Below are 16,142 nucleotides of genomic sequence, written 5' to 3' on the forward strand. Positions count from 1 at the left end.
TATTATTATTAATAATTTTCAAATGATTCCGTGTGTGTGTGTGTGAGAGAGAGAGAGAGAGAGAAAATAGAAAGGAAGTTAAGAGAAAGCTGGGTCAAATCGGTATTTAATACGAGAAAAATATTAAATGGAAACCGGATAAATGGAAAAATAATAATAATAATTATAACATGGGAATCTTCCATTTTTATTATTTTTAATGTTGGTACGCCTTTCCCTCATGGAATGGAAAAAATAAAACGATTCGTAGTATCCAAAATATAGTTTTATTTATTTTCATTTTTTTTTTTGTTTTAGCAATTTACGGTTCTGCTTGCCACTGATTCATATTCATACCTGTACGTCTGTTCAAGACCTCCATTTCATCATCATCATCATCATCATCATCATCTTCGGGAGTGGCTTCCATTTCCGTTGGTCATTGATTAAGAAAGGACAATGTCGGAAGGTGCTCTCTTGCATTTTAATACTTTTTTTTTTTTTTTAACAGAGATTTATCACCGACTCGATCATAAAATGACAATATGGTAATTTTGTTCTTATACTTACGCAGAATTACAATTTTCTTCTTGTTTGATACGATAATAATAATAATGATAATAATAATAATAATAATACGGTGAAATAAAAAAAAAACACGTAATAAAAAAAAAAAATTCATTCTCAACAATTCAACGCATTTATATATAAATAAATAAAACGATGAGAGAGAGAGAGAGAGAGAGAGAGAGAGAGATAGAAATTATTATGTTATTAATTTTTACGATCGGCGGTAAAAGAAAAAAAAATTAAATTTTATGTTTAACAATAAGTTCGGGGGGGGGGGAGAAGGGGAGGGGGACATACCTGGAAAAAATAAAAAAAAACTCATGCAAATTAAATTTTATAAATCCGGGGAAAAAAAGGCGGTAATTGAGTTTTCAAAACAAAAATAGATTATCATCTGTTGTGGATCCTTTTTACCGAAAAAAACCGTTACATGAGGTGAGAGAAAACATTTTTTTTAAATTTTAATAATAAAAATCCGTGTGTGAGAGAGAGAGAGAAAGAGTGAGAGAGAGTCCGGGGAGTCAGTAAATTAAGCGACAGGATTTTTAAATTTATTTTGTTTCTCATGTGTGACAAGAAGGTTTACGAACAAACCTTTTGTGAGATCTGAAAAAAATCTTATGAATGAGAAATTTTTAGTTGGTACCATTCGTCATTCTCTGGTACCATTAGATACTCATCTAATAATAAATCTTTTGTTTTTGTTTACAGGAAGTGATGAGTATTATTATATTTTAAAAAAGATTATGTTTAAACAAAAAAATCGTGACGAATAATTAAAAATAAAATTATCGATCGATTGATTGTTGTTAATTATGAAAGTTCGCGTTGGATTCAAACGTAAACAAAAAGGAAAAAATTGTCAAAAAAAAGGGATTCGAAATGTTCAGGAGCAGGAGCAGGAACAAGAGCAGGAACAGGAGCGGCAGGAACATGAGCGTAAAAAAAAGAAGATTGATTTAAGTCATTAACCCAGAAATAATTTTACAAAAATTAAACCCTCATTATGCAGTGAGAACGAACGTTCTAGATCATCATTATCATCATCATCATCCCCGTTTGACAAATTGTTTTCCCCTTTTTTACCCCAACAAGTCGAAAAACGCCTTTTCTTCACCTTTTTTTTTTTTTTTTGATTAATAACAGGTATTTTATGATTTTCGATTTTTTTTTCTTTTCATGATCTTATACCGTGAAATATTAAGAAAAACTTAACAAGGAATTTTGCAGAGCAGTAGCAGAAGCCCTTTTATTATTTTTGAAACATCATTAGCAACAATAATAATAATAATAATAAATTTGTCACCGTTACGCCAGAAAAAATTTAAATTTTTTTTCTTTTTTTTCATTGACAGATAATAATTTTTTAAAAAATTTTTCTATGTTGGAATCTATTTATTTATAAAAAAATTATTATTATTAATATTGTAGAATATGTTTTTAAGAAGAAGAAGAAAGAAATGCTGGAGAACAATGAAAAAAAGAAAAAATGTTAAAGAAGAAAATTAATTTTGGATAATTTTTTTTTTAAACAAATAATATGTCGGCCATATGTACAAAACAAAATGGCCGCCTTTCAACGCCGTTTTTATTCATTTCATTTATTATTTATGGAAAAATAATTATAAAACGATATCGGACGTTTTTTCGATCTTCTTCCAGACGGTTGAAAATAAGTAGTAAATGGTTAAATATTCCATGGAAGCACGCAAAAGACCTTGACTCGAAAAAACGTCTCGAAAACGTTTCGGACGTGCTGTCGGCTGGTTGTTCTGGATGAAGCACACAATTTCATCATAGTTTTTTTTTTTTCTCCAAAAAAAAATTTCTGACCTAATTTTATACCGTTTTTTTTTAAACTATCGATTTTATTTGCTGTCGCATAAAATTTGATTTATAATTTTTGACGTAATTTATGTGTTTTTATTACAACACTTTCAAGGGTATAATAATAATTTTACCATTAAGAGATTATTATCAACATTGATTTTCTTTTTTTTTTTTTTTGTTAACAACAAATTTTGTTAAATTTATTTAAAATTAGTTTTTTATTAACAATTTATGTATTATTATTTAGTAGTTTTTTTACGAAAAAAAAAAAAATTTTTTTCAAATTGGTGCTGGTTTTAACGATAGCAAACCTCCTTATTGTTATTCTGGAATCGTTCCTTTTCTGTCACCTGTCAAAAATACGGAAACTCCAGCAACCAGCATAGTTTTGTTAAAGAAAATCCATATTGGACAAAAATTACAATTCAGAGTTAAAATGACATAAGTTAATGTATTTTACTACGCAAGTTGTGCCTTTTTTCAATTAGCAACAATATGCGTAGTGTGTTTTAGGGCGGAGCAAATAATTTTTGACGTCATTAGTCTCCGCCCACTGCTGGTGTTGCCTCGGCAGTTGCCCTTCCCAACGTCATTCGATCGCCAAACGAAGGCGCTTTAAGATAGCGTGTTGTGACTTCATCCATGTTGAACGTGGTTCTCCTCGCGAGTTTTTTTTATCAACAAAAACAAAAAAAAATTGAAAAGTATTTGAATGAATTTTACTAAATAAGAAACAAAAAAAGTGTCCGCGTTTTTCTTTTATTGTTTTATTATTATTATTATCTATTAATTTAAATCAAGTGGTTTTTGTTGATCGTAAAGAAAAAAAAAACATTTTCGTATCTTTTGTGAAAGTTGTCTTTCTTCAGTGTGTTTGAGTGTTTAATTTAGTGTTGTTTCTCATATACAAATAAATAATGTTAAATAATCAACAGGTGCAATAAACGTGAACGAGCATGCGCAACAACCGGTACTGTGTTGCTGTCGGTAAAAATATGTAATAATAAAATTCGATCGAGAAAGAGTCGTCGTTATCGTTGTTGTTGTTGTTTTGTTTTTTTTTCTTTTTTTAATTTTTGTCTTAGCGAAAACTTTAAATTTTGATGCACTGCGGCGTAGTCGATAGAAGTTTCGAACTGGATCATCCAGGAGGTTTTGCTTCGTCGCCATGGGCCGCCGCTATGTTAGGCCATCATCACAGCGCCGCGGCGGCAGCGGCGGCGGCTGTAGGCGGCGGAACCATGATGCAACCCGATCACGGGTATCCACATCCAGGAGCGGCTCATCATCATTCCGCCATGCCTATGGACCTTCACGTTCCCCAGGGATTTTCTTATTACAGGTAAGCCGAACAAATTTTTTTCCCCCCTTTCCTCCTCCCCCCTTCCCCCGAAATAAAACCTTTTTAACATTCATTCGCGGGTGAATGAAATCGTTTTGCCTTTAGGGTCGCCAAAACATAATAATAATAATAATAGTAAAATACCCGCAACTGGTTAATAATAATAATTTAATGAATTAATTTAGTTGTTAATAATTTATACTCCATCGAGTACCATAATCGGATAAATGGCCACATTTTTTAGTAAAATCTTCGTTTTTGGGATTTAATAATAATAATGATAATGATAATAATAATAATAATAATTACAAACCGATTATTAAATTTTAAATTGTTTTTAATATAACTTCAAGGTAATTCCAGTTAATTGTATTTCAATTGACAGGTGGATTTCAGGAACAACAACAAAAAATACTATTTTGGCGCGTAAATTTTTTAAATTTAAAATTTAAAAACCATTTATTTAAATTTTTATTCTTGTTGATTAAAAATAAAAAAAAAAACTTTATTCCGGGTAAATAAATATTTAAAAAAAAAGGTTTCGGGATTATTAACTTACTACTCCGGTAGTTACCGGTTGGTCAAATAATATGGTGGTCGTTGACGATTTCAAAATACATTTAAGTAAATATAAAAAAATATGGATTCGAAAAAAAAACCAAAAGAAATATTGACTTATCGATTGTAATGAAATAAAATGTTTAAAGTGGTTAAAAAAAAAAAATCAATTAGAAATATTGACAAAATCATTATAAAGAAAAAAGAGAGAGAAAACCCGAATGTGTGTGTATGTCTCTATTTAAACCTAACTATATATTAAATATTGTTTGTTTGTTTGTTTGTTGTAAATTACTAATAGAATCTGTCTTGTGTGAGACACTTTTTAAGTAAAGTCCGAAATCGTATGAATGAATTTATTTAAAACGGTAAATTAATTAATTAACCGCCATATTTTTTTCCCATTTTTCCATCAATTATTCTATGATAAAAATGATAAAATTTGATTTATGAGAAGGAAAAAAAAACCGTCACTCAAACAAAACGAAAAAAATTAATTTTCGGTAGAATAATAATTGATTTTTTAAAAAAAAAAGGATGAGCAGTAACAGCATCACGGATTTCGATTGAATCCTTTTTTTTTAGAGAGAGAGAGAGAGAGAGAGAGAAGGCACAACAAACAGCATAACATCTTAATGTTAAGAAAACGTCACCTGAAATCACTTGAATCAATCATTGCAAAAAAAAAAACCCTTTTTCCTCTTTTTTTTTTTTTTTTTTTTCAAGTGGTGAGAACCGCAGAAGGTGATGCTTCTACATGAATGATTCTAAATTTTTTTTTATACTATTGTAATTTGCATTGTTTGAGCCGTTATATTAAAACGTCGGCTTTTAATACCTAAAAAACTAAATACGATAGATAGAGAGAGAGAGAGGAAGAGAGAACAAAAAAGAAAAAAAACCGTCGTCGTTTTCTTGTTTAGGATCATTACCTCGTTTTAAACATCTTTATGATAATTCTTATTATTATTATTATTCGCAAATTATTGATAGAAAATATTTTTTTGAAAAAAAAAGGGTAAAAAAGGTATTTAAATGTTTTTGTAATTGGGTGTCGTTGCGGTATCACGCTGACATAAAAAGCGGTTGTCAAATCAAATACTCATAAAAACACACACTCGCACGTTTCCCCCTCGCCCCCTTCCCTCCCCGATTCTGTAATAAACATTACATTTTTTCTATAATAATACGACGTAATTAATAATTTTAATAAGGTATGAAAATTTACTTAAATAAAAAAAAAAAAATGGGGAGTTCGTATGATTATTTAATGTTGTTATTAAATTCGTAGCATTGAATTATTGGAAAAACATGATGTTAGTTACCCCGAGTTTTGTCAAGGATAGGCAAACAAGGCACAAGGTACAACAAACACTAAAAAAACCTATTAATTATTATTTAAAAAAAAAAAAAAAATTATTATAAAGTTAAAAAATTGACGTTTTTTTTTTTTTTTATTAAATATACCCTCGGGTTAAAATACGGTGGGAGTGAATTTAATTAATTTTTGCATAGTAAATTTTATTATTATTATCATTATTATTATTATTATTTAAAACGCGATGGAAATTTAAATTTGTAAAAAAAATATTTTTTTTCGGTTTGGAAGAGTGAAAAAAAAAAAAATTTTAATATTTGTGTGTGATGGTGATGGTGTTGAGGATTTCCAAAAAAAAAAAAAAAGGAAAAAAAGTTGAAACGATTCAAAATGTGGTTTTTTTAGGTGCAAAGACCCCCAATATTTTCTTATAGTTTCATTATAGAAAAAAAACCTGAAAGAATCGAATTTTTTTGTCAAAAAAAAGAAAAAATTACGTTGAAAAAACCGCAACAAGTGATTTCAATCGAGTAAAATTTTTTACTGATATATCGAAGAAGAAAATGAAGAGCGGGAGCGGGTGGGGAAGGAGGGGAAAGAAGGAAAGTAATATAATAAGGTTAAGGTATAAGAAACGATTTAAAAAAAAAAAAAAAATTTTATAAAAAGGATTAATGAAGTAGAAAAAAATAATCCGGTCTAATGGAAAGGTCATGTAAACAAAAGGAGTGGAATCTGGCGAACTCCCCGCTGGGTTGTTGGTACCGGAACAAATTCAGGAGAGAAGGAAGAGAGAACAACTTCCTATTTAAAAAAAAAAAAAAGCAGCCAGGTGAAAGGGTTGAACCGTGAAATCGCCGGATTCCAAGTCCTTCTTCTTCTTCGGTTTCGAATCCCCCCCCACATGTAAAAACAGTTTTTTTCGAAGGGGAGTAATGGGGGGGAGGTGGAGAAAGAAAGGAATCAATTGGAATCAAATTGCTTGCTCGTAGTCTCATCCGAAAGGAAGGGGTGAGGAAGGGGCACAGGGTTTTATATTTTCTCATCCGTAAAAAATATTTTCCCAAATCAGGTCATTAGTCAACCTAGACAGGAGGTATAAATTTTCCATATTTTTTGACGTCATTTCGAAGGTTTAAATAATTGAGTTTATGGCGGCCCTGGAAATAAGTCGGATTCAAACAACATTTATAGAGAGAGAGAGAGAGAGGATGAAAAATGAAAGATTTGAAATAACTGATCTTAACATATTGCACCTACGTACTAAACGGGTTAATTTGTATGGATGTATGTATGATACCCGACGGGGTGCCACACTGAGGATCATCTTCATCATGTGGCCCCGATTCTTCAAATTTCGTTATGCTCGTTACTCTTTTTCTATTTCTTCTTATTAAAAAGATTTACTCTCGAAAATTTTTTTTTTTTTTTCCCGATGGTTGTTGTTTAAATTTAGTCATATTATTTACCAAAAAAAAATTTGAAACGGGAATTGCGAATTGTCCTACCCTCCTTTCTCCTCCCCTCCGCCACCCTCAAAGAAAAAAAAAATTTTCTAATCTTTCTTCCCCGACACATTCCTTTTTATTAAAATTTTCCTTATTATAATAAATTATAAATTAAACGTAAACAAAACGGAAATGGATTCAAAAAAGTTTTTTTGTTTGTTTGTTCGTTTGTTTGTTCGTCGTTGACTCCACGTATATCCTCTTGTTTAAAATGCTCCCCGTTTTTTTTTTTTTTAACTTTTTACTTTTTACACCGCCAGGTACAACATTTTTTTTTTTTTTATATTCATTACCGCGACGATAATTCAATAATAATAATAATTAAATGAGTTTTTTTTTTTTTCGTAAATAAAAACGATGTAGAAAAAAAAGTTGATTAAAAAACAGGTACGGGGGAGGGTTTAAAGAAAGAAAGAAAGAGAAAGAGAGAGAGAAATTCAGGTTTTCCGATATGTCGAACGAGAGCAAAATTATAATTTTTTTTTTTTTTTTAATTTATACTCCGTCGCCATTATTAAAAAAAAAAAAAAAAAAAAAAAAATAATAATAATAATAATAATAATAATAATAATAATAATAATAATTTTTTAATTCAAAAAAAAATAGAAGCGGAAAATTTTTTTTTTCGGTTTTTTTTTTTTTAAATCGATTTGATCGAATTAAAAATGGTTATATCACATCATGATCGAACTCGATTTTGATTTAATACTATTATCATTATTATTATTTTATGCTCCATTAATTGAATTTTATTATTATTATTATTATTATTATCCGTTTCGATTTTACATCATTTCAAATAAAAAAAAATGTACCTGACATGATTTTGCGCTTTTATTTACAATCATCCGAAAATAAAATTAATTTTTTTTTTTTTTTTTTTTACCAGACCGTGTCGAACCTTCGTATGAAAAAAAATTTTTTTTGTTTAACCGCCGTTAATAATAATGATAATAATAATAATAATAATAATAATAATAATAATAATAATAATAATGATTTTTAATCGTTTTCAGTCGAGTGAAAAAAAAAAAAAAAAACAAATAATCCGTGATAAATAATTAATTTATTATAACCAAAATACGAGAAAAAAAAAAAAGAAAAACGCGCCTAAAAAAAACGTAAAGAGGTCGTATTGCAATACATACGCTGGAGGAATATGATCTAGGTATTGAAAAGATCAGCAGGTTTTCCGATTAGTAATCACAAAGACACCTGGATTTCTCATGATTAATCCTGATTCCTTAAATTCAAACGTTGTCATATTATCTAATTATCATTTATTCTCTCCGTTTTCTTTATTATTATTATTATTATTATTATCATTTGTTTTTGTTTCGAATTTTTTGTCGTTTTCTTAGAACGTTTCGATTTTGATGAGAGAAGTGACGTCACATTCGAATCGTTGAAATATAAAAGAAAACAAAAAGAAAAAAATTTTTTTTTTGCTCAATTGCTGCTGTCGTTCGAAAAAAATTTCAATGAGTCGTGATTACGTCATAGAGTAATAAGATAAATACTCTATGGTGTTATCAAAATAATAATGAATTTTAAAGAAAATTTAAAAATGAAAAAAAAAAACAGGGGGGGATATGATTATGGTGTTATAGTGTGGTCATCGAAACAAATAACACAAAATGTTTTATACGGTTGTTGTTGTTTGTTGTTGTTGTTGTTGTTCTTTCTTTCCCTCCTCTTTCAGCCTTGAGTGAAGAAGACAATTATTATTACAAAAAAAAAAAAAAACGGTTTGACTCATACTAGACATAAAATTACTTGAATTTGTTTGGTGGTAAAAAAAAAAAAAAAATTTTTTTAAATAAAAACGGGTCGTGTAAGTCCAATAAAAAAAAAAATTTTAGTGTGACCTTGAATCGTAGCAAAGACTCATCATATCAATAATATATAAGAAAAAAAAAAAAAAGATGGAATTGAAATAAGTTAATACCTGTAGTACGTAGGACCTATAATTGAAATAGCATATTGTAATAATAATCACAAAGACAAGAGATTACGGAGGGGGACCCTAAAACTCTGTTATTAGGGAACCCATGTTTAGCTTCCTTCCCATCATTTTCCTATGTTATTAAAGAATTCCATCATCGCCATCCAACAAATAATAATGACAGGATGTCTTTGTACCTATCTGTGCCTATCAGTTCTTCTACCTCTTTCACCTCCGCCCGTCTCTTCTTTTCCTCTCCCACCTCCCACCCCATCCCCCACCTCCTCCTCCTCTTCTTCTTATTTTTACTTCAATGTATTAGTTCATCGACAAAAAACAAAAGATAATTTTTAATAAGGGTTTATATATATCTAATTTTTTTTTTTCAACCATTGCGGCGGACCACTAAACACAAAGAGACTTGACGTGTGAATTATTTCGGGGGGAGGTGGGGAGGAGAGGGGGAAGAGGGAAATCCCGAAGAAGCGTGGTTTTTTTTTTTTTGAGTACCCACGAGTTATCTTAAAAGGCACGCCTGTGTAAAAAGAAAAGAAGACGTTATGATGACAAAATTTTAATTAATGTTAAAAATTCGGGGATTTAAAAATTTGGAAAATGAACGTGGTAGCAGATCGGAAAACGAATCCGTATCCACGTGATAAAACTTCTTCACTAAGAATTTTTTTTCTTATTTTTTTTTTCATCCGTGATCGGTTTCAAACACTGCCCTTAAGATTAATCTTTCGGTAATTAAAAGAATAATAATAATGATTTCATTCATAAAAATTTATATTAGTGTAGAAATAAGTGTTTAAATTAAAAAAAAAAAACACGATTCGGGTGATAGACCGTAAAATTTGTTGTTGTTGTTGTTTTGAGGAGCCACCAACATAGCAGTTAAAAGTAATCATTTAAAAATATATATAAATGTGTATACAAAGTGGAAATTTATGTATGAGAGTAACGAAAAAAACCTGATTTAGACGTGTGCCTGAACACAAAAAAAAAAAAACTCGAAATTTTTTTTTATCAATTCATAAAAAAAAAAAATTTTTTTTTTTTACTACGTACAAGTTTTAAGCGAATAATTTTGATTATTACCTCTTTCGAATAAAAAAAAAAAGTGGAAGAAGAAAAAAAAGAAGTAGGAGGGGAAAAAAAAAGTAAAATGAAGAGTCGAAGCTTTTAGTAATTACCATAAATTTAAAATAGGAAAGAAAAAAAAAATAAAAATAAAAATAAACGAAGAAAAGAAAATAAAAAGGAAAAGAAAATTTTTTTTTTTTTTTTTTTTTTTTTGGAAAATGACAAGGTGGTAAATGTTAGAAATGGAAATTTTCGAGAGAAAAAAAAAGAGGGTTGCAACCCCCCTTTAAGACGACACGTAAACCCCAAAGAAAAAAGGGTGACAATTTCTTTTTCTTTTTTTTTCGAATTTTTTTCATTAAAAAAAAAAAAAAAAAAAAAAAAAAATTTTTTTTCCTTTTTTTCGTCTTTCTTAAACGTTTTATATTAATTAAATCGCAAGAAAGAAAAAAAAACAATTTTAAAAAGGATAAACGTTTCCATAAGCTAATAATAAGCGTAAAATTTCTTTTTATAAACAAAAAAAGAATTTTTTTTAAATTAAATACGTACATATAAATGTTTTTAGTGACACGATTAGGTTTCTTATTATACGGCCAAAACTTTATTATTATTATTATTATTATTATTATATCGTTAATATTTTCCGATTGATTTGGAAAATTTCCGATAAGGGATTTTTTTTTCCGTCACGAAACGTATGTGAAAATTTAAAAAAAAAAATTAATTAATTTATTTATTTATTTTTTTTTCTCTAGCAGCAGACGAAATTTTATTTTTCTAGTTAATCCTTTGTTTATAAACAATAAAAAAAAATATATATAAACTTATTCCAGTAGAAAAAAAATTTTTTCCTTTTTTTCGTCTTTTTTAAACGTTTTATATTAATTAAAGCACAAGAAAGAAAAAAAAACAATTTTAAAAAGGATAAACGTTTTCATAAGCTAATAATAAGTGTAAATTTCTTTTTATAAGCAAAAAAAAAGAATTTTCTTTTTTTTTTTCGATTAAATACGTCTATATATGAATGTTTTTAGTGACACGATTAGGATTCTTATTACACGACAAAAACTTAATTATTATTATTATTATATCGTTAACATTTTCCGATTGATTTGGAAAATTTCCGCTAAGAGATTTTTTTTTTCTTTTTCCGTCACGAAACGTATGTGAAATTTTAAAAAAAAAAAAATTTAGTTATTTATTTATTTATTTTTTTCTCCGTTTTATATTAATTAAATCGCGAGAAAGAAAAAAACAATTTTAAAAAGGATAAACGTTTCCATAAGCTAATAATAAGCGTAAAATTTCTTTTTATAAAAAAAAAGGAATTTTCTTTTTTTTTAATTAAATACGTCTATGTATGAATGTTTTTAGTGATACGACGAGGTTTCTTATTACACGACAAAAACTTAATTATTATTATTATTATTATATCGTTAATATTTTCCGATTGATTTGGAAAATTTCCGCTAAGAGATTTTCTTTTTTTTTCTCCGTCACGAAACGTACTCGAAAATTTAAAAAAAAAATGTATTTATTTATTTATTTATTTTTTCTCCAGCAGTAGACGAAATTTCATTTTTCTCGTTAATCCTTTGTTTATAAACAATAAAAAAATATATATATATAAACTTATTCCAGTAGAAAAAAAATTTTTTTTTTTTTTTTACGATTAAGAATGGACAGACGAATGGACGGTCGGACGGACGGACGGACTCACGGCATTGAATTGAATTTTCCTCCAGGGCTTTTTTTTCCAGCGTAAAAAATTTTTTTTTATTTAGAAATGACTAAATTTTTATTAATAAATAATTCTCCAGGAACTTTATTTTTAATAAATTTTTATACGCGTTTACTTACCCGGAAGTTTTTTTTTTGTTTTTTTTTTTGATTTGAATGAATTATTTATTTTTTTTTGTAATTAATCAATTTATACATAAAAAAAGGGCATTAAAATAAAATATACCTGAAATGATAATGATGATGATGATTATTGATGGCAACGACTTTTTTTTTACAATGAATTGTTGAGTATTACGTAATAAAGGGTCGCAAATGAAAATTTTTTTTTTTTTAACATTAGGGATGCTGCTCATAGCAAAATCAATTAAATAAAAAAAAAATCTATTATTATTATTATTATTATTATTAATCGTAAAAATAAATCACGTGTGTTAAATTTCTTTAAGGGGTGAGATCATTATTTTCCTAACATCTACTTACTACCTGTTAACTATGAGAAAATTATTAATAATAATAATAATAATGATAAATAATTATTTATATATTTATGTGTACGCGTTTGATGTTTGATTGCGTGCGAGAGAGATAGAGAGAGAGAAAGAGAGATAGAAAAACTTTTCATTGTTTTATTCGTATACGCGAAGAATGAAGAAATCACATTACAAAAGGATGAGAAATGATGGTCGCCATCATTATTATTATTAATTTTTTTTTGTGTGTAAGTTTTGGCACGACTTATACGGTCGTCACACACACACCTCGTGACTGCTGCCAACCTAAAAATTAATTTTTTTTTTTTGTTTTGGTGGAAAAATATTAGATTTTTATTTGTGAGAAATAATTATTTTTGAAATTTTTTTTTTTTATTTTCCCCGAAAAGAAAATATGTCGGTTTCATGGGGAGGGGGAGGGGGCGGGGAGGGCATTCAGTGCGTCGGTTAAATTTTTTTTTCTTTTTCTTCTTTATTCTAACTAAAATTTCCGCTTTTTTTTTTTATAAGTATACGTACGAAAAAAAATTAATTTGTTTTTTACGATCGTTGTGAAATATTCAAATTATTATTATTATTATTATTATTATCATTATCATTATTATTATTGTTTTTTACGTTTCGTTGCGTAAATTTTTTATTGTATATTTTACAATTTTTAAAAATTTCATAATTGAAAACTATTCGAACGTTTTTTTTTTTTTTTACGTAAACGTAATTAATACATCGTGATCGATAATTATCGGACGACATAATAATAATAATAATAATAATGATAATGATAATGATAATAATAATTACAAAATATTATTAAATCGTCATTTCACAAAAAGAAAAAATTTTTTTTTGTCATTTATCGATTTGATTTTTTTTTCATTCGATTTGAAAAAATCTGAAGGGAGGAGGGAGTAGAAGGAAGAGGAAGAAGAAAAGTATTATTATTATGATTATTGTTTATTAAATTTTACATCCGGGAACTTTTTTTTTTCTTCCCTTTTGTGTTAACGCGAAAAAAAAAACGTACACGAAATAAAAAAAATAATGAAAAAAATATACGTATATACAATTTTTTTATTTTTGCTCCCCTTATCGAATGGGGATCCCATCCCATCCCATTTAGATCCCGTAAAAATTTATTAAAAGTAACGAAAAACATTTTTAAAATCATTTAATAGACAATGAAAAAAAATAAAAAATTCAATTGAATTGAAAAAAAAGGTTTTGATGGTGCTCGAGGCGAGAATGAAAGAAAGAAAAATTATTTTAAACATTCAAGTGGGTTAACTTTTGCGTGGAGAGAGAGAAAAAGGGGTGACAAAAGAAAGTAAAAAAGAAAGTAAAAAAGAAAGAAAATTTTTTGATAATGGCGATCCCTTTTTTTTTGCCCCCCCTTTTTTTTTAAACTTTTCTGATCACCGTTATTATCATCATTTCGTATTTTTCCGATAAAAAATTTTAATATTTAATACTTAAAAAAATTTTATTGTATTTATATAAATATTTTTTGGCAAATGAAAATAATTTTTTTACGATTATCTGACGTCATCAAAACAATTACGTCATCAAAGTTTTATTTTATTTTATTTTAAACAAATGAATAAATTTCGTAATAATATAAATAATTTTATTTACATTAAGTTTTTTTTTTTAAACATAACTCAGTCGATTCGGAATTAAGTGGGTCATTATTAATATATAATAATAATAATAATAATAATGATGATGATGATGTTAATAATGATAATAATATTTGTTTGTGATTTATTAATAAATTATTAAATAAATTTCGAAGGTGATTGTAGTAAATTATCCAGCCTGTTTACACTTTTTTTTCTTTTTTTTTTTGAAAAAAATGATTTACGAAGAAAATTTATTGTTGAAACAAAACTCGAACCGAGGGGAGAACCGGGGGTGGGGGTTTAATTTGATTTTTACTCAACCCCCCTTTTGGTTTTTTTAAAACAATATGAAACGAAAAAAAAAACACGATGATAATTTAAAACGATCTTATATAAAAAAGATTTTCTCACACACCCTCTAAAAAAAAAGGGGGGGAGAAAAAAAATCAACCCCCTCCCCACACTCGTCTCCCTTCTTTTTTTTTCTTAAAGTTTTTCTTTTTTAAAAAAAAATAATTAATCGGTTAATAATAACGAAGGAATAAAAAAAAATGGTGATGGTGGTGGTAAAACCTTAAGAAACAAATTAGTCGATGAATAAATTGAGAAGAAGAAGCAGAAGAAAAAAAAATTTTTTTTAAGGGGGAAAAAAATATATTTTTTTTCTTCTGCTTTTTTCTTTTTCCACTAAGAAAAAAGGTAAACTGAAAAGGCAAAAAAAAAGGATGCAAGTCACGAATTTACGTTTCTAGAAAGAAGAAAATCCATCAGCTGGGAGAGTGACGCTTTACGAGAAACATTTTCCGAATACCTGATGAGAAGCCATATTTGTAACTTTGATCTCAAATTTTTTTTTTTTTTTTCCATAACTCTCTCTCTCTTTCTTCCTCTCTCTCTCTCTATTTTTACTTCATCCCGACGAAAATATTTCACTCCTAGCAAATTTTTTTTTTTTTTCCATCGGAAAATTTATCAAAATGTTAAAAATTAAACAACACGTGTTTGTTTGTTTTTCTTCTTAAATATAAAATAAAATAAATTTCCGTTTCCGGTTTTTCATTTTCGAAAACGTTCGAAAACGTTTTCAAAATTCGCGCCAATTAAAAAAAATTTTTTTTGTATAGATTTTTCTACCGAGAAAAAAAAAGGTAAAAAAATTGCTTTGGGGGTTTTTTCCCCTCCCCTCGTATTTTTTATTCTAACACCTGTTCTTAACTTGCCTTGGGGGGACCTTAACCGTACCTCCTCAAATCACTCATGAAATCATTTAAATTGATAAAATAATTATTTGTTCGACATATTTCTCGCGTAAATTATTATATTAATCACGTGGAAGAAGAAGAATAATAATAATAATAAAAAAATAACGAACCTCGAGGCTCCTTAAAAAAAAAATTATTAAAATAAAATAATGGGTTCCCCTTTTTTTTTTATGTTGTTGTTGTTGTTTTTGTTTTTTTTTTTGTTATTGCAAATTCTAGTTTGTTGTTTGTCGATTGTTTTGTACTCGCAGAAACAAGAATTTTTTTACCTTTAGAAAAAATATTTAAAAAAAAAAAAATAATCGAAATTATAATACTTTAAAATTTTTTTTCTTTTTGTAAATATTTTTTTTAATTTTAACGGTTCGAACGTTGATTATGTTTTACAAAAACATAAAAAAACATAAAAACATAAAAAAAAATGTTTTTTTTTTTGTTTTACGATAGAAAAGGGTGGATTTTACGTCACGTCCATCATGTTTATAAATATTACAATACGCCTCTAATTAATTGTTTACGATATAATATTAATTTAAAAAAATTTTTTTTTTAATTCATTCATCTGGCGCCACGTTATTATTATTTTTTTTTCGATCGTGTCGCTAAAGTTATTTTATTATTTAGTTAAAAAAAAAAAAATTAATACACGTGTGTGTGGAAAAGAAAGGTTTTTTTTTACGTAAAATATAATCAAAAAAAAATTAATTTTTTTTTAGGGGAGAAAGTAGTCGTAAAGACGTGGTTTTAGAAAAAGAAAAAATAATAAATCAATTTATATTTGCACTTCTGCCATTAGATAAGTTTACAAAAAAAAAAACAAAGTCACGAATTCGCCCTCCCAAGTGGCGAGTATGTTGTATTCGACTACTGCTGCCACGATATAAAAAC

General features: G+C 27.5%; 1 protein-coding gene across 1 annotated transcript; it reads left to right on the top strand.

Moving 5' to 3' along the window:
• Window positions 1-3,482: 3,482 nt before the first annotated feature.
• Window positions 3,483-3,842, top strand: Phum_PHUM612830 (uncharacterized protein; the record flags this gene model as incomplete). The annotated part of the gene is made up of 2 exons (XM_002433035.1): window positions 3,483-3,721; window positions 3,827-3,842. The coding sequence occupies 2 exons, from the start codon at window positions 3,483-3,485 to the stop codon at window positions 3,840-3,842; spliced, it is 255 nt and encodes an 84-aa protein (XP_002433080.1).
• Window positions 3,843-16,142: the final 12,300 nt, after the last annotated feature.

This window comes from Pediculus humanus, genomic scaffold (assembly GCF_000006295.1).
Source record: "Pediculus humanus corporis 1103172108321 genomic scaffold, whole genome shotgun sequence".
NCBI lineage: Eukaryota > Metazoa > Arthropoda > Insecta > Psocodea > Pediculidae > Pediculus > Pediculus humanus.